The sequence below is a fragment of the Heterodontus francisci genome, unplaced genomic scaffold, assembly GCF_036365525.1.
Source record: "Heterodontus francisci isolate sHetFra1 unplaced genomic scaffold, sHetFra1.hap1 HAP1_SCAFFOLD_319, whole genome shotgun sequence".
Lineage (NCBI taxonomy): Eukaryota > Metazoa > Chordata > Chondrichthyes > Heterodontiformes > Heterodontidae > Heterodontus > Heterodontus francisci.
In genome coordinates this window covers 477,501-498,979 of record NW_027142010.1, presented here as the reverse complement: position 1 = coordinate 498,979, position 21,479 = coordinate 477,501, and the positions used below count along the sequence as shown (strand labels likewise).

General features: G+C 47.7%; 1 protein-coding gene across 1 annotated transcript in view; it reads left to right on the top strand.

The window, feature by feature from the left end:
* The first annotated feature begins 1,899 nt into the window (after window positions 1–1,899).
* The window catches only part of LOC137366187 (probable G-protein coupled receptor 139), a 27,315-nt gene continuing 7,735 nt past the window's right edge, over window positions 1,900–21,479 (top strand). The window contains exon 1 of the mRNA XM_068028176.1: window positions 1,900–1,939. Within this exon, the coding sequence (XP_067884277.1) occupies window positions 1,900–1,939 (40 nt within the window). The remainder of the gene's footprint in view (window positions 1,940–21,479) is intronic.

Genomic DNA, 21,479 nt, shown 5'->3' with positions numbered 1-21,479 from the left:
TGCCCCCCTCTGCCCTTTGTACCACTAATATCATAGTCGATATTTGGATAATGAATGTTCCCCGTTATAATTGCTCGATAATTCTTGCATCTTTCTGTAATTTCCTTCCAAATTTTTTCCTCCATGTCCTTTCCACTAGCTGGTGACCTATAGATAACACTGAACAATGTAATTACACATTTATTGTTCCTTAGCTCTATCCAAATAGATTCTGTCCTCGACACCTCTGGGATATCCTCTCTGCAGTACGGCAATACTCTCCTTAATCAAAACCATCACCCCTCCCCCTTTTTTCCCATTCCTATCTTTCCTGAACACCCTGTATCCAGAAATATTTAACACCCAGTTCTTCCCTTCTTTGAGCCAGGTCTCTGTTATCGCCACAACATCATGTTTCCACATGACAATCTGCACCTGTACCTCATCAGTCTTATTAAATACACTCCATGCATTCTCATACAAGTTCAGTAAGTCTAATTTAGACTTTATTATTTTCTCTGTTACTCTGATCTCAACTAATAACTTTTTATTCTCTACTCTAGTGCTATCTATCTCTCCCAGTATTCTGTGCACCTTGGTATGTGTGTTCCTCTCTGATATTTCTCCTAGTTCCCACACCTCTGTCAAGTTAGTTTAAACCTTCCCCAATAGCACTAACAAATCAACCCGCAAGGTAATAAGTCCCAGCTCCATTTAGGTGCAAACGTCCGGCCTGTACCGATCCCACATTCTCCAGAACTGGTCCCAGTGCCCCAGCAATGTAAAACCCTCCCTCCTGCACCATCTTTCCAGCCATGCATTCCTATTTAATTGCTTGCGTGGGTGCTGGTAGTAATCCGTAAATTCCTGCTTTTGAGGTGCTGCTTGTTAATTTCTTACTGATCTCGCTGAATTCTGACTGCAGGACCATCTCCCTCTTTCTGCCTATGTCGTTTGTAACGATGTGGACCACGACTGCTGGCTGTTCACCTTCTGCCTTCAGGATGCTCTGCAGCTGCTCAATGATATCCTGGACCCTGACACCAGGGAGGCAACACACCATCCTGGATAAACATCAGCGGCCCCAGAAAAGCCTGCCTGTTCCTGTGATCATTGAATCATATCAACATTCCAGTCTTCACTGTACCCTCCAGTGCAGCTGAGACAGCCCTGGTAACATGGCCTTGTCTCTGGCCACAGTCCCCAAATGAACCATCACATTCCTCAGTATTGAATACTGGTTAGAGAGTGAGATGCACTCAGGGGTCTCCTGTGCTACCTGACTGACTCCTGTTGACTGTCCGATGATCACCCATTCCCTCACTGCCTGCATACTCTTAAGCTGCGAGGTGACCACATCTATAAACGTTCTATCCACAAATCACTTAACTTCACATATACTCCGCAATGACATCCATGGTCCCATCATCTGCAGCTTGTACATCATCCCAGACAGCAGGATGAGGGGGAGGTGGGAGTTAAGAAGAGACATAAGGCAGGAACATCGCATCATCCTGAATAAATTCGGTGATGCTGGATGCTATGGGTTCTGTCACCGCCAGTCCCATGATGTGGAGAACCATCTCCTCCCTCAGGCTCAGGGGATGAAGCCTGGCCCTCGCTTGTTCACTGCTGCTCCCTGTGATTATGGGCCACCTTGTCCTGTAAGAGAGGGGACAGAATGTCAGTGATTGTGTTGAACTGTGGTTGGGTGACGTGCCTGCCATAGCTGAATAGCTGGAGCTATGTGGAGGCAGTGAGAGGTGGGTGTGAGGCTGGTATCAGTGGAAGGTGTGGAAGGGTGATGTAGAGTCTGTGAATGTTAGGTGTTAATCCTGAGTGTTTCGGAATGCTGATGGGTGAGTGATGGGGGTGTGGTACACTGAGCAGTGCGAGAGGTTGGTGATGTTGTGGTAGGAGATGCCATGTGGAGATGAATTCACTAACATTGACCACGCGTGTGAGCTCATTAAACTTCTTCTGGCTCTGCTGCCAGGTCCTCGGGGCCACACGTCTTCCATTAACCTCCCTTGGATCTTGCTCCCATTCCCTTCGCTCTTTCTATTTCTCTTTCCCTCTTTAACAAACACGCTCTCTCTCTTCACTCTCTGTGTCTCTTGCTCATAGAATCAGAGATTGATGCGGCACTATTGAAGGAGTTATGTCGGCCCATTGTGTCAGTGTTGTCTCTTTGAAAGAGCTATCTAATTAGTTCCTCTCCCCTCCTCTTTCCCCAGACTCCTACAGTTATTTTTCGCTTTTCAAGTATTTGTTAAATTCCCTTTTGAAAGATATTATTGAATCTGCTTCCACCATATTTTCAGGCAGTGAATTCCAGATCCTAACAACTTGCTGCGTCTGAAAATTCTCCTCATTTCACCTCTGGTTCCTTGTCAATTACCTTCAATCTGTGTCTTCTTAATACTGAACATTCTGACACTGGAAACAGTTTCACATTAATTACCCTATCAAAAACCCTTCATGATTTTGAATTCTATATTAAATCTCCTCTTACCCTTCACTGCTCTAAAGGTAACAATCCCAGCTTTTCCAATCTCTCCACGTAACTGAATTCACAGATCCCTGGTACTATATGATTACAATTCTGCTGTTCCATGTGTCATGTACTGGGATGTGCTGTAGTGTTTTATATAGAATTAACATAACTTCCCAGTTTTGTTTTCTGTGCCTCTATTTATAACGCCCAGGATCTCATATGCTTTATTACCTGCATTGTTAACCTGTCCTGTGACCTTCAATGATTTACACATAAACTGCCCAGGTCTCTCTGTTCTTTCACTCCCTTTACACTGTAACATGTAACTTTTGCTGTCTCTCTACATACATCCTTCTAAAATGTATTACCTCACACATCTGCTGTGACAATTCAAATTTGAGAAGATTGAAGACGTTGTTTTCAGTCCCCTTTCCAAACTTTATTCCCTAGTTACCGACTCCATCCCTCTCCCAGCAGCGTGTGACTAAACCAGACTGTTCGCACCTTGGTGTCATATTTGACCCCTGGATGACCTTCTGACCACATCTACACACCTTCACTAAAACAGCCTATCTGCGCCTAGAAAATCAACTAAAAATCATAGAAAATCATAGAATGATCATAACACAGAAAGAGGCCATTTGGCCCATTGTGTCTCTGCCGGCCAAAAATCAATCCCACCAGGCAAATCTCACCTTCCGGTATTTGGCCCGTAGCCCTGCAGATTACGGCACTTGAGGTGCATCAAGCCACCTTAAAATGAGTTCAGGGTTTCTGCCTCAACTACCCTTTCAGACAATGAGTTCCAGACACCCGCCACATTCTGAGTGATTTTCTTCCTCATCACCCCTCTAATTTTTGTACCAATCATTTTAAATCGAAACCCCCTAGTCACTGACCTTACTGCTAAGGTGAATAGACCCTTCACCTCCACTCTATCCAGGCTCCACAAAATTTTGTACATTTCATCAGATCTCCTCTCAGCCTTCTCTGTTCCAAGGACAACAGCCCCAGGCTATCCAATCTTTCCTCATAGCTGCACTTTTCCTGTCCTAGAAACATCCTTGTAAATCTCCTCTGTATCCTCTCTCGTGCAATTACATCCTTTCTGTAATGAGGTGACCAGAACTGCACACAGTACTGAAGTTGTGGCTTAACCAATGAGTTATACAGCTCCAGCATAACCTCCCTGCTCTCATATCCTATAACACAGCTAATGAGGGAAAGGATTCCATATTCCTTCTTAACCACCTTATCGACCTGTCCTGCTACCTTCAGGGACATGTGGACATTCACTGCAATGGTCCCTCACTTCCTCTCCATGTCTCAGTATTTTCCCATTAATTGTTTATTCCTTTGCCTTGGTTGATCTACCCAAATACATCGCCTCACACATCTCCAAGTTGAATTCCATTTGCCATTTTCTACCCGTCTGACCAGACCATCATTATCTTCCTGCAGCCTACAGCTATCCTCCTCGCTATCTACCAAATGGCCAATCTTTGTGTTGTCTGCAAACGTCTTGATCATACCCCCTACATTTACGTCCAAATCGTTAGTAAACAGCACGTTAAGCAGGGGACCCAGTACTGAGCCCTGCAGAACGTAACTGGAAACAGCTCTCCAGTCGCAAAAAATCCCGTTAACAATTCTCTTTTGTTTCCTGCCACTGAGCCAAATTTGTATCCACCTTGCTGCATTTCACTGGATCCTATGGGATTTTATTTTGTTAACCAGTCTTTTCCATGGGATCTTGTCAAAAGCCTTGCTAAAATCCATGTAGACCACATCAATTGCGCGACCCTCATCGATATTCCTTGTTACATCTTCAAACAATTCATGCAAGTTGGTCAGGCACGATCTTCCCTCAACAAATCCATGCATACTATCCTTAATTAATCCATGTCTTTCTAAGTGACAGTTTATCCTGTCTCTCAGAATTGATTTCAATAATTTTCCCACTCCGAGGTTAGACTGACTGGCCTGCAATTATTTTCTCTATCCCTCGCTCCCTTTTTAAACAGAGGTACAACGTTAGCAGTTCTCCAATCCTACAGCTGCACACCTGTATCCAGTCAAAACTTGAAAATGATGGTCAGACCCTCTGCTATTTCCTCTCTTGCTTCTTTTAAGAACCTGGCGTATGTTTCATCCGGATCTGGTGGTTTATCAACTTTCAGGGTACTAATCCCAATAATACTTCCTCTCTCCCTATTTTTATCATATCCAATACTTCACACTCTTCCTCCTTAACTGCAATATCTGTATTATCCCTCCCTCTTTTGTGAAGACAGACACTAAGTATTCATTAAGAACCATACCAATATCTTCCTGCCCTCCACATAGGTTACCTTTTTGGTCTATTACGGACCCTACTCTCCCCTTAGTTATCCTCTTCCTCTTAATGTTTTGAAAAAAAATCATCTTTGGGTTCACCTTGATGTTGCTTGCCAATATTTTTTCATGACCTTTCTTCTATTTCCTAATTTCCTTTTTTATTTCACTCCTCCACTTCCGAGAGTCTCGGTTTTCAGTCGTATTGAGTTCTTGATGTCAGACATAAGCTTTCTTTTTCTGCCTTATCTTACCCTGTAGGCTCCATGTCATCCGTGGAGCTGTGGATTTGTCTCTCACCTTTTTTTTTTCTTGGTGGAACATGTTTACTCTGAACTCCTTGAATCTCCCCTTTGAATGCCTCCCACTGCTCTGACACTGATTTACTTCAAGTAGCTGTTTCCAGTCCACTTTCGCTAAATCTCTCCTCAGTTTAGTAAAATTGGCTTTGCCCCAATTTAGAATTCTAACTCCTGTTCTGTCTCTGTCCTTTTCCATAATTATGTTAAAACTGACTGAATTATGATCACGATCACCAAAATTCCCTCCCACAGCCACTCCTTCCAACTGCCCATCTTCATTTCCTAAAACTAAGTCTAAAACTGTGCCCTATCCTTTGTTGCACTTGCTACATACTTGGCAAAAAAGTTCTCCTGAATACGGGCCAAAAAAGTTCTCCAAATGATCGCCTGACGTCACTCCTGTCTCAGCTCCGCTGGACAAAACCCTCATTCATTCCTTCATTCCCTCTAGACTTGACCATTCCAATGTCCTCCGACATTCTGTTGTCTGTAAGCTTCAGGTCATCCAAAACTCTGCTGCTGATGAGTTAACTCACAGTAACTCCCGTTCACCTATCACACCTGTACTCGCGGACCTCCATTGAATTAGAATTAGAACATTACAGCGCAGTACAGGCCCTTCGTCCCTCGATGTTGCGCCGACCTGTGAAACCATCTGACCTACACTATTCCATTTTCATCCACATGTCGATCCAATGGCCACTTAAATGTCCTTAAAGTTGGCGAGTCCACTACTGTTGCAGGCAAGGCGTTCCACGCCCCTACTAATCTCTGAGTAAAGAAACTACCTCTGACATCTGTCCTATATCTATCACCCCTCAACTTAAAGCTATGTCCCCTCGTGTTTGCCATCACCATCCGAGGAAAAAGGCACTCACTATCCACCCTATCTAACCCTCTGATTATCTTATATGTCTCTATTAGGTCACCTCTCCTCCTCCTTCTCCCCAACGAAAACAACCTCAAGTCCCTCAGCCTTTCCTCGTAAGACCTTCCCTCCATACCAGGCAACATCCTAGTAAATCTCCTCTGCACCCTTTCCAAAGCTTCCACATCCTTCCTATAATGCGGTGACCAGAACTGCATGCAATACTCAAGGTGCGGCCTCACCAGAGTTTTGTACAGCTGCAGCATGACCTCGTGGCTCCGAAACTCGATCCCTCTACGAATAAAAGCTAACACGCCATATGCCTTCTTAACAGCCCTATTAACCTGGGTAGCAACTTTCAGGGATTTATGTACCTGGACACCAAGATCTCTCTGCTTATCTACACTACCAAGAATCTTCCCATTAGCCCAGTGCTCTGCATTCTTGTTACTCCTTCCAAAGTGAATCACCTCACACTTTTCCGCATTAAACTCCATTTGCCATCTCTCAGCCCAGCTCTGCAGCCTATCTATGTCCCTCTGTAACCTACAACACCCTTCGACACTATCCACAACTCCACCGACCTTCGTGGCATCCGCAAATGTACTAACCCACCCTTCTACACCCTCATCCAGGTCATTTATAAAAATGACAAACAGCAGTGGCCCCAAAACAGATCCTTGCGGTACACCACTAGTAACTAAACTCCAGGATGAACATTTGCCATCAACCACCACCCTCTGTCTTCTTTCAGCTCGCCAATTTTTGATCCAAAGCTCGAAATCACCTTCAACCCCATACTTCCGTATTTTCTGCAATAGCCTACCGTGGGGAACCTTATCAAACGCCTTGCTGAAATCCATATACAACACATCCACTGCTTTACCCTCATCCACCTGTTTGATCACCTTCTCGAAAATCTCAATAAGATTTGTGAGGCACGACCGACCCTTCACAAAACCGTTCTGACTATCGCAAATGAACTTATTCTTTTCAAGATGATTATAAATCCTATCTCTTATAAACTTTTCCAACATTTTACCCACAACTGAAGGAAGGCTCACAGGTCTATAATTACATGGGCTGTCTCTACTCCCCTTCTTGAACAAGGGGACAACATTTGCTATCCTCCAGTCTTCCGGCACTACTCCTGTCGACAATGACGATTGATCCTGTTGATTAAGAATTGTCTTGACGTTAACATTCTCATCCTTGTTTTCAATCTCCTCCATGGTCCCACCACTACCTGGGCAGGATTTCAAGGGACCCCGTAAGTTGAAGTTGGAGGTGGAGACCCAGACAATGGCGGTGGGTAGTAGGGCAAAGAGACTGTCTCAGCCCCTTGCCAAGTGAACTTGCCGTGATCAGGGATAGGCCGACAATGCCTTTCATGCCCAAAGGCCAATTGAGGCCTTACGTAGCCACTTCAGGTCCGCTTCTCGCTATCACTGGGATTTAACCAGCGTCGGTGGTCACACCTCCACGTGGAAAGGGCACCTTGTAAAACGGGATTCCCTCCCTGTGGCCTTGGGGAGGTTCCCACCTCCATAAGCAACCTGTGACCGTCGGAGGGTTCGGCCAGCAAACAATGAACCTCCAGGATACCTCTTCCACTGACGTGGATGGCCACCCATCCAAAACCCTTCAGCAGGTCCTTCCAGACTGGCACCATTGACCGGACACATACACACCGATCAGACCCCAAACACTGACGCAGACAGAAATACAAACACACACACACAAGGTGATCAGACCTCAAGCACTGAGGCAGAAAGATATACAAAAACATAAACACATACACACACCGATCAGACCTCAGGCACTGAGGCAGACATTTTTGTAAATAAACAAACACATACACGCACCGATCCGACACCAGGCACTGAGGCAGACAGATAAACAAATACAGACAGACACACACACTGATCAGACGCCAAGCACTGACGCAGACCGATGTGTAAAGACACACACACACCAATCAGACCCCAGGCACTGAGGCAGACAGACATATAAACACATGCACACACAGGCACACCAATCAGACCCCAGGCACTGAGGCAGTTAGATATACAAACACACACCACACACACACACCGATCAGACACCAGGCACTGAGGCAGACAGACATACAAATACACACACACATACACCGACAGGACTCTAGGCACTGAGGCAGCCGAATGTACAAACACACACATACACACCGATCAGTCCCCAGGCACTGAGGCAGATAGATATACAAACACACACTCACACCGATCAGTCCCCAGGCACTGAGGCAGATAGATATACAAACACACACTCACACCGATCAGACCACAGGCACTCAGGCAGACAGATGTACAAACACACACACACACACACACACACACACACACACACACACACAGCAATCAGACCCCAGGCACTGAGGTAGACACACAAACACACACACACACAGGCACACACACACACACCATTCAGACCCCAGGCACTGATGCAGTCAGATATACAAACACACACACACACACACACACACACACACACACACACACACACACACACACACACACACACACACACACACCGATCAGACCCCAGGCACTAAGGCTGACAGATATACAAAGACACACAACACAAACACCAATCAGACCACAGGCACTGAGGCAGACAGACATTCAAACACACACACACACACACACACACACACACACACACACACACACACACACACACACACACACACACACACACTAATCAGACCCCCAGGCACTGAGGCGGTCAGATACACAAACACACACACCACTCATACACACACACACCGATCAGACCCCAAGCACTGAGGCAGGCAGATATGCAAATACACACACACACACACACACACCGATCAGACACCAAGCACTGACGCAGACAGATATACAAACAGACATATACACACACCGATCAGACCCCAGGAATTAAGGTAGACAGATATATAAACAAACACACACACACACACACCGATCAGGCACCAAGCACTGAGGCAGTCGGATGTGCAAAGACACACACACACACACCTATCAGAACCCAGGCACTGAGGCAGACAGATATACAAACACACACACAAAAACACCAATCAGACCCCAGGCACTGAGGCAGTCAGATATACAAACACACACACCATACACACACCGATCGGCCCACAAGCACTGAGGCAGACAGATGTACAAACACACACACACACAACGATCAGACCCCTGGCACTGAAGCAGACAGATATACAAACACACACACAAACACCCACACACACACCGATCAGACACCAAGCACTGAAGCAGACAGATGTACAAAAACACACACAAACACACAAACACCGATCAGACCCCAGGCACTGAGGCAGACAGATATACATACGCACAAACACACCGAGCAGACCCCAAGTACTGAGGCCGACGGATGTGCAAAGATACACACACACACCAATCAGAACCCAGGCACTGAGGCAGACAGATATACAAACACACACACACACACACACTAATCAGACCCCAGGCAAAGACGTTGACAGACATATAAACGCACACACACACACACACACACACACACACACAGGCACACCAATCAGAACCCAGGCACTGAAGCAGTCAGATACACAAACACACACACCACTCATACACACACACACCGATCGGACCACAAGCACTGAGGCAGACAGACATACAAATACGCACACACACACACGGATCAGACCCCAGGCACTGAGGCTGACAGATATACAAAGACACACAACACAAACACTAATCAGACCCCAGGCACTGAGGCAGACAGTCATACAAACAGACACACACACACACTAATCAGACCCCCAGGCACTGAGGCGGTCAGATATACAAACACACACACCATACACACACCGATCGGCCCACAAGCACTGAGGCAGACAGATGTACAAACATACACACACACAACGATCAGACCCCTGGCACTGAAGCAGACAGATATACAAATACACACACACACACACACACACACACACACCGATCAGACACCAAGCACTGAAGCAGACAGGTGTCTAAAAACACACACAAACACACAAACACCGATCAGACCCCAGGCACTGAGGCAGACAGATATACATACACAAACACACCGAGCAGACCCCAAGTACTGAGGCCGACGGATGTGCAAAGACACACACACACACACACCAATCCGACCCAAAGCACTGATGCAGACAGATATACAAATACATAAACACACCGATCAGACCCCAGGCACTGAGGCAGACAGATATACATACACACAAACACACCGATCAGACCCCAGGCACTGAGGCAGACAGATATACATACACACAAACACACCGATCAGACCCCAGGCACTGAGGCAGACAGATATACAAACACACACACACACACACACACACACACACACACACACACACACACACACACACACACACACACACACAGATCAGACGGCAGGCACGGAGGCAGACAGATACACAAAAACACATACACACACACACACACCGATCAGACCCCAGTCACTGAAGCAGGCAGACAGACAAACACATACACACACGCACGCAAACACACCGATCAGACCCCAAGCACTGAGGCAGACAGATATACAAACACATACGCACACACCGATGAGACGCCAGGCTCTGAGGCAGACAGATATACAAACGCAAACGGATGTACAAAGAAATACACACACACACACACACCTATCAGATCCCTGGCACTGAGGCAAGCAGATGTACAAACACACACACACAGACACACCGATCAGAACCCAGGCACTGTGGCAGACAGATATACAAACACACACACACACACCAATCAGACCCCAGGCACTGAGGTACACACACACACACACACACACCATTCAGACCCCAGGCACTGAGGCAGACAGACATACAAATACACACACACACACACACACCATTCAGACCCCAGGCACTGAGGCTGACAGATATACAAAGACACACAGCACAAACACCAATCAGACCACAGGCACTGAGGCAGACAGACATACAAACACACACACACACTAATCAGACCCCCAGGCACTGAGGCGGTCAGATATACAAACACACACACCACACACACACACACACACACACACCCCGATCAGACCCCAAGCACTGAGGCCGGCAGATATACAAATCCACACACACACACACCGATCAGACACCAAGCACTGAGGCAGACAGATATACAAACACATACGCACACACCGATGAGACGCCAGGCTCTGAGGCAGACAGATATACAAACACAAACAGACATCGATCAGACCCCAAGCACTGAGGCAGTCAGATATGCAAGCACATAAACACACCGATCAGATCCCTGGCGTTGAGGCAGACAGATATACAAATACACACACACACACACACCGATCAGATCCGAGGCACTGAGGCAGACAGATATACGTGCACACAAACACACCGATCAGACACCAAGCACTGAAGCAGACAGATGTACAAACACACACACACACACACACACACACACATACAGATCAGATCCGAGGCACTGAGGCAGACAGATATACAAAGACACACAAACACACCAATCAGACCCCAAGCACTGAGGCAGACGGATGTACAAAGACACACACACACACACACCTATCAGATCCCTGGCACTGAGGCAAGCAGATGTACAAACACACACACACAGACACACCGATCAGAACCCAGGCACTGAGGTACACACACACACACACACACACACACACACACACACACACACACACACACACACACACACACACACACACACACCATTCAGACCCCAGGCACTGAGGCAGTCAGATATACAAACACAAACACCACACCCACAACGATCGGACAACAAGCACTGAGGCAGACAGACATACAAATACACACACACACACACCGATCAGACCCCAGGCACTGAGGCTGACAGATATACAAAGACACACAGCACAAACACCAATCAGACCACAGGCACTGAGGCAGACAGACATACAAACACACACACACACACACAAATCAGACCCCCAGGCACTGAGGCGGTCAGATATACAAACACACACACCACACACACACACACACACACACACACACACACACACACACACACACACACACACACACACACACACACACACACACACACACACACACACACACCCCGATCAGACACCAAGCACTGAGGCAGGCAGATATACAAATACACACACACACACACACACACACACACCGATCAGACACCAAGCACTGAGGCAGACAGATATACAAACTCACATATACACACACCGATCAAACCCCAGGAATTAAGGCAGACAGATATATAAACACACACACACACACACACACACCGATCAGACGCCAGGCACGGAGGAAGACAGATATACAAACACGCACAAACACACCGATCAGACACCAAGCACTGAGGCAGTCGGATGTGCAAAGACACACACACACACACCTATCAGAACCCAGGCACTGAGGCAGACAGATATACAAACACACACACCATACACACACCGATCGGCCCACAAGCACTCAGGCAGACAGATATACAAATACACACAAACTTCGACCAGACCTGAGGCACTGAGGCAGACAGATGTACAAACACACACACACACAACGATCAGACCCCTGGCACTGAAGCAGACATATATACAAACACACACAAACACCGATCAGACCACAAGCACTGAGGCAGACAGATATACAAACACACACACACACACACACACACACACACCGATCAGACACCAAGCACTGAAGCAGACAGATGTACAAACACACACATAAACACACACACACCAATCAGACCCCAAGTACTGAGGCAGACGGATGTGCAAAGACACACACACACACACCAATCAGAACCCAGGCACTGAGGCAGACAGATATACAAACACACACATACACACACTAATCAGACCCCAGGCAAAGAGGTTGACAGACAGAAAACACACACACACACACACACACACACACACACACACACACAGGCACACCAATCAGAACCCAGGCACTGAAGCAGTCAGATATACAAACACACACACCACACACACACCGATCGGACCACAAGCACTGATGCAGACAGACGTACAAACACACACACACACACAACGATCAGACCCCAAGCACTGAGGCTGACAGATATACAAACACACACAACACAAACACCAATCAGACCCCCAGGCACGGAGGCAGTCAGATATACAAACACACGCACCACACACAGACACATCGATCAGACCCCAAGCACTGAGGCAGACAGATATACAAACACAAATATACACACACCGATCAGACACATGGAATTGAGGCAGACAGATATACAGACACACATGTACACACACCGATCAGACCCCAGGAACTGAGGCAGACAGAAAAACAAACACACAATCACACACCGATCAGACGTCAGGCACGGGGGCAGACAGACATACAAACACACACACACACCGATCAGACACAAAGCACTGAGGCAGACAGATATACAAATACATAAACACACCGATCAGACCCCAGGCACTGAGGCAGACAGATATACGTACACACAAACACACCGATCAGACCCCAAGCAATGAGGCAGACGGATGTGCAAAGGCACACAAACACTCACCAATCCGACCCCAGGCACTGAGACAGTCAGATATACAAATACACACACCACGCGCACACACACACACCGATCAGACCACAAGCACTGAGGCAGAAAGATATACAAATACACACACACACTCACACCGATCAGCCCCCAGACACTGAAGCAGGCAGATAGACAAACACATACACACACGCACGCAAACATACCGATCAGACCCCAAGCACTGAGGCAGACAGATATACAAACACATACGCACACACCGATTAGACGCCAGGCTCTGAGGCAGACAGATATACAAATACACACACACACCGATCAGACCCCAAGCACTGAAGCAGACAGATGTACAAACACATACACACACACACACCGATCAGATCCGAGGCACTGAGGCAGACAGATATACATACACACAAACACACCGATCAGACCCCAAGCACTGAGGCAGACGGATGTACAAAGACACACACACACACACACACAACTATCAGAACCCTGGCACTGAGGCAGACATATGTACAAACACACACACACAGACACACCGATCAGAACCCAAGCACTGTGGCAGACAGATATACAAACACACACACACCAATCAGACCCCAGGAACTGAGGTACACACACACACACCATTCAGACCCCAGGCACTGAGGCAGTCAGATATACAAACACACACACCACACGAACGCCGATCGGACCACAAGCACTGAGGCAGACAGACATACAAACACACACACACACACACACACACACCGATCAGACCCCAGGCACTGAGGCTGACAGATATACAAAGACACACAGCACAAACACCAATCAGACCACAGGCACTGAGGCAGACAGACATACAAACACACACACGCACACACACACACACTAATCAGACCCCCAGGCACTGAGGCGGTCAGATATACAAACACACACACCACACACACACACACACCGATCAGACCCCAAGCACTGAGGCAGACAGATATACAAACATGCACAAACACACTGATCAGACACCAAGCACTGAGGCAGTCGGTTGTGCAAAGACACACACACACACACCTATCAGAACCCAAGCACTGACGCAGACAGATATACAATCACACACACACATACCAATCAGACCCCAGGCACTGAGGCAATCAGATATACAAATATACACACCACACACACACACACACGCCGATCGGACCACAAGCACTGAGGCAGACAGACATACAATTACACACACACACACACACACACACGCGCGTACCAATCAGACCCCAGGCACTGAGGCAATCAGATATACAAATATACACACCACACACACACACACACGCTGATCGGACCACAAGCACTGAGGCAGACAGACATACAATTACACACACACACACACACACACACACCGATCAGACCCCAGGCACTCAGGCTGACAGATATACAAAGACACACAACACAAACACCAATCAGAGCACAGGCACTGGGGCAGACAGACATACAAACACACACACACACACACACACTAATTAGACCCCCAGGCACTGAGGCGGTCAGATATACAAACACACACACCACACACACACACACACACACCGATCAGACCCCAAGCACTGAGGCAGACAGATATGTAAACACACATGCACACACACACACCGATCAGACGCCAGGCACTGAGGCAGACAGATTTCGAAACACGCACTAATACACCGAACAGACACCAAGCACTGAGGCAGTCGGATGTGCAAAGACACACACACACACACCTATCAGAACCCAGGCACTGAGGTAGACAGACATATAAATACACGCACACACACACACACACACAGGCACACCAATCAGACCCCAGGCACTGAGGCAGTCAGATATACAAACACACACACACCCACACACACACACCGATCAGACTCCAGGCACTGAGGCAGTCAAATATACAAAGACACAAACACACGGCGATCAGACACAAGCACTCAGGCAGACAGATATTCATACACAAACACACACCGATCAGACCCCATGCACTGAGGCAGGCAGATATACAAGCACAAAAACACACCGATCTGACCCAAGGAACTTTGGCAGACAGATATACAAACACACACACACACACACCGATCAGACCCCGGGCACTGAGACAGACAGATGTACATACACACAAACTCACCAATCAGACCCCAAGCACTGAGGCAGATAGATATGCAAATACACACACACACACACCGATCTGACCCCAAGCACTGAAGAAGACAGATATACAAACACACACACACACACACACACACCGATCAGACACCGAGCACTGAGGCAGACAGATATACAAACATACACACACGGCACAGTGGCGCAGTGGTTAGCACCGCATCCTCACAGCTCCAGGGACCCGAGTTCGATTCTGGGTCCTGCTTGTGCGGAGTTTGCAAGTTCTCCCTGTGTCTGCGTGGGTTTCCTCCAGGTGCTCCGGTTTCCTCCCACATGCCAAAGAGTTGCAGGTTGATCGGTTAATTGGCCATTACAAATTGCCCCTAGTATCGGTAGGTGGTAGGGAAATATAGGGACAGGTGGGGATGTGGTAGGAATATGGGATAAGTGTAGGATTAGTATAAATGGATGGTTGATGGTCGGCACAGACTCGGTGGGCCGAAGGGCCTGTTTCAGCGCTGTATCACAAAACTAAACACACCGATCAGATCCCAAGCACTGAGGCAGTCAGATATACAAATATACACACACACACACCAATCAGACCCCAGGCATTGAGGCAGACAGATGTACAAACACACACACACACACACCGATCAGACCCCAGGCACTGAGGCAGACAGATATACAAACACACATACACTCACACACGCACACACCCATCGGACCCCAGGCACTGAGGCAGTCAGATATACAAACATACACACCACACACACACCCCGATCAGACCCCAAGCACTGAGGCAGACTGATATACAAATACACACACACACACACCGATCAGACCCCAAGCACTGAGGCAGACAGATGTACAAACCCAAAAACACACAGATCAGACCCCAAGCACTGAGGCAGACAGATGTACAAACACACACACACGCGCACACACACACGCACACCGATCAGACTCCAAGCACTGAGGCAGACAGATGTACAAACACACACACACACCGGTCAGACCCCAGGCACTGAGGCAGACAGATATACGAACACAAAAACACACTGATCAGACCCCAGGAACTGAGGCAGAAAGATATACAAACACACACACACACACACACACACACCGATCAGACCCCAGGCACTGAGGCAGACTTATACAAACGCACACACACACACACACAAACCAATCAGACCCCAGGCACTGAGGCAGTCAGATATACAAACACACACCCCGATCAGACCCCAGGCACTGAGGCAGTCAGATATACAAATATACACACACACACACACACACACACACACACAAACCAATCAGACCCCAGGCACTGAGGCAGACAGATGTACAAACACACACACACACACACCGATCAGACCCCAGGCACTGAGGCAGACAGATATACAAATACACACACACACACAAACCAATCAGACCCCCGGCACTGAGGCAGACAGATATACAAACATACACACCAGACACACAAACACCGATCAGACCCCAAGCACTGAGGCAGACAGATATACAAATACACACACACACCAATCAGACCCCAAGCACTGAGGCAGACAGATATTTAAGCACAGACACACACCGATCAAACCCATGCACTGAGACAGAAAGATATACAAACACACACACACACACACACCGATCAGACCCCAAGCACTGAGGCAGACAGATGTACAAACCCAAAAACACACAGATCAGACCCCAAGCACTGAGGCAGACAGATGTACAAACACACACAGACACACACACACACCGATCAGACTCCAAGCACTGCGGCAGACAGATATACGAACACAAAAACACACCGATCAGACCCCAGGAACTAAGGCAGATGGATATACAAACACACACACACACACACACACACACCGATCAGAACCCAGGCACTGAGGCAGACAGATATACAAACGCACACACACACATCGGTCAGACCCCAGGCACTGAGGCAGAAAGATATACAAACACACACACACACACAGACACACACACACACCGATCAGACTCCAAGCACTGAGGCAGACAGATGTACAAACACACACACACATACACACCGATCAGACCCCAGGCACTGAGGCAGACAGATATACAAACGCACACACACACCGGTCAGACCCCAGGCACTGAGGCAGGCAGATATACAAACACACACACCACAGCGCAGGCCCTGATATATATATATATATATGCAAACAAACACAGACACACACACACCTGCGGAGACACAGCACAACCCAGGCACTCGACCGCAACCTCCCCCCCCCCACCTTTACCTCTCCTCTTCCCTCTCACCTCCGAGTACCTTGGTTAATGATTTGTCACTCGGAAAACAACAAAAGTGCGACAAAGATCTTTGATGTATCATTTGTCAGATCCCCACCCCCCCCCCCCCTCACCCCCCGCACTGCATCAGTTTACCAGTTGACTTCAGTGGAAATCTGTTAATGATGAGTTGCGGTGTCGGTCGCATACTTGTGGTTACTCAGTTGGACTGGACGGAACTTTGATTTGGTTCCCGAGTCTGGCTTTGCTGCAATATCGGCCGGAAAGCAGTCTGGCCAGTTCCTACTGTCCCTCGGTGTACCGGAGATACAAGCCCGCAAAGACCCCCCCCCCCCCCCCCCCTCCAGTCAGAAGCTGACAAGTGATGAACCAGAGAATTTATTAACCGAGGTCAGGACGAGACTTGTCCCATAGAGGGAAACCAGTGCCCTTATGTTTTCCTTTTGGTTAATGATGACCCCCCACTTCCTGGTTTACCAATTCCCCTCTTCGGACTTGGTCTTTCAACGGTACAAAGCACACCTTTGGTTAACCATTTCACCCTTTCCTCCACCCCCTTTTCAGTTAAGGATTGCCCCTCCGCTCACTGGTTAACCATTTATCCCCACAGTGGCAAATAACCAGTAAAGTCGGGAAGCCTCACGCCCGGCCCCCGCCCGCCCACCCAGCAACCTCCTTCCACAATGCACCACACCTCACATAGACACCTGAGGGAAGGGGGCTCTCCTTCCCCCGCTCACTCCCACAGAATGTGCCCTCAGACCCCCGCACCCACACACCATTCAAGGAACCACCCACAAACCAACCTTCCAAAACATGCAGGGAAACGTGCAACAGGCCCTGTGACAAATCCACACATGGACACACACACGCATGTACACACACACACGCACACACACACACACACACACACAAGGCACAAAGCACAACCAAGGCCCTGACACACACAGACACACACGCAAACACACATACACACACACAAGTACAGATACAAGGACACACAAGCACATCCACACAGACATACACACGCAGCACAACCTGGCCCTGAGACACAGACACAAAAACACACACGCACATACACACGCGCGCGCACAGAGCACACAGCACAACCCAGGTCCTGAGATACACACACACAGATTATCACACACGCAGACACACTCGACACAGATGCACCAACACACACAGATATACGCACACACACACAGACACAGGTCACACCCAGGAACCTTAGCCAGACACATGCACACTCGGACACACACAGACAGACACACTTGGAAACACACAGATCACAACCGAGGCACTGATCTCGCCACACACTTGCACATAGTTCACAACAAAGGCACTGAGCTAGACAACAGATGACAACACAAGCACTGAGCTAGACACACACATACACAGATCACGACACAGGCACTGAGCTAGACACACACATATGAACACAGATCACACCACATGCACTGAACCAGTCAAATTCAATAACACACTGTGTGTGCAGGAGGGTTTTCTGACGCAGTATATGGACAGGCCAACCAGGGGTGATGCCACATTGCATTTGGGACCGGGTAAGGAACCCGGCCAGGTGTTAGATGTAGATGTAGGTAAGCACTTTGGTGATAGTGATCACAATTCGGTTAGGTTTACCTCAGCGATGGGCAGGGACAGGTATATACCGCAGGGCAAGAATTATAGCTATGGGAAAGGAAATTATGATGCAATTAGGCAAGATTTAGGATGCGTAGGATGGGGAAGGAAACTGCAGGGGATGGGCACAATCGAAATGTGGAGCTTATTCACGGAGCAGCTAATGCGTGTCCTTGATAAGTATGTACCTGTCAGGCAGGGAGGAAGTTGTCGAGCGAGGGAGCCGTGGTTTACTAAAGAAGTTGAAGCGCTTGTCAAGAGGAAGAAGAAGGCTTATGTTAGGATGAGATGTGAAGGCTCAGTTGGGGCACTTGAGAGTTACAAGCTAGCCAGGAAGGATCTAAAGGGAGAGCTAAGAAGAGCGAGGAGAGGACACGAGAAGTCATTGGTGGATAGGATCAAAGAAAACCCTAAGGCTCTCTATAGGTATATCAGGAATAAAAGAATGACTGGAGTTAGATTAGGGCCAATCAAGGATAGAAGTGGGAAGTTGTGTGTGGAATCAGAGGAGATAGGGGAAGCGTTAAATGAATATTTTTCGTCAGTATTTACAGTAGAGAAAGAAAATGTCGTCGAGGAGAATACTGAGATACAGGCTACTAGGCTAGATGGGATTGAGGTTCACAAGGAGGAGGTGTTAGCAATTTTGGAAAGTGTGAAAATAGATAAGTCCCCCGGGCCAGATGGGATTTATCCTTGGATCCTCTGGGAAGCCAGGGAGGAGATTGCAGAGCCTTTGTCCTTGATCTTTATGTCGTCATTGTCGACAGGAATAGTGCCGGAAGACTGGAGGATAGCAAATGTTGTTCCCTTGTTCAAGAAGGGGAGTAGAGACAGCCCTGGTAATTATAGACCTGTGAGGCTTACTTCGGTTGTGGGTAAAATGTTGGAAAAGATTATAAGAGATATGATTTATAATCATCTTGAAAAGAATAAGTTCATTTGCGATAATCAGCACGGTTTCGTGAAGGGTAGGTCGTGCCTCACAAACCTTATTGAATTTTTCGAGAAGGTGACCAAACAGGTGGATGAGGGTAAAGCAGTGGATGTGGTGTATATGAATTTCAGTAAGGTGTTTGATAAGGTTCCCCACGGTAGGCTATTGCAAAAAATACGGCAGTATGGGGTTGAAGGTGATTTAAAGCTTTGGATCAGAAATTGGCTAGCTGAAAGAAGACAGAGGGTGGTGGTTGATGGCAAATGTTCATCCTGGAGTTTAGTTACTAGTGGTGCACCGCAAGGATCTATTTCGGGGCCACTGCTGTTTGTCATTTTCAAAAATGACCTGGATGAGGGTGTAGAAGGGTGTGTTAGTAAATTTGCGGATGACACGAAGGTCGGTGGAGTTGTGGATAGTGCCGAAGGGTGTTGTAGGGTACAGAGGGACATAGATAGGCTACAGAGCTGGGCTGAGAGATGGCAAGTGGAGCTTAATGCGGAAATGTGTGAGGTGATTCACTTTGGAAGGAGTAACAAGAATGCAGAGTACTGGGCTAATGGGAAGATTCTTGGTAGTGTAGATGAGCAGAGAGATCTTGGTGTCCAGGTACATAAATCCCTGAAAGTTGCTACCCAGGTTAATAGGGCTGTTAAGAAGGCATATGGTGTGTTAGCTTTTATTCGTAGAGGGATCGAGTTTCGGAGCCACGAGGTCATGATGCAGCTGTACAAAACTCTGGTGAGGCCACACCTTGAGTATTGCGTGCACTTCTGGTCACCGCATTATCGGAAGGATGTGGAAGCTTTGGAAAGGGTGCAGAGGAGATTTACTAGGATTGTCTGGTACGGAGGGAAGGTCTTACGAGGAAAGGCTGAGGAACTTGCGGTTGGTTTCGTTGGAGAGAAGGAGGAGGAGAGATGACTTAATAGAGACATGTAAGATAATCAGAGGG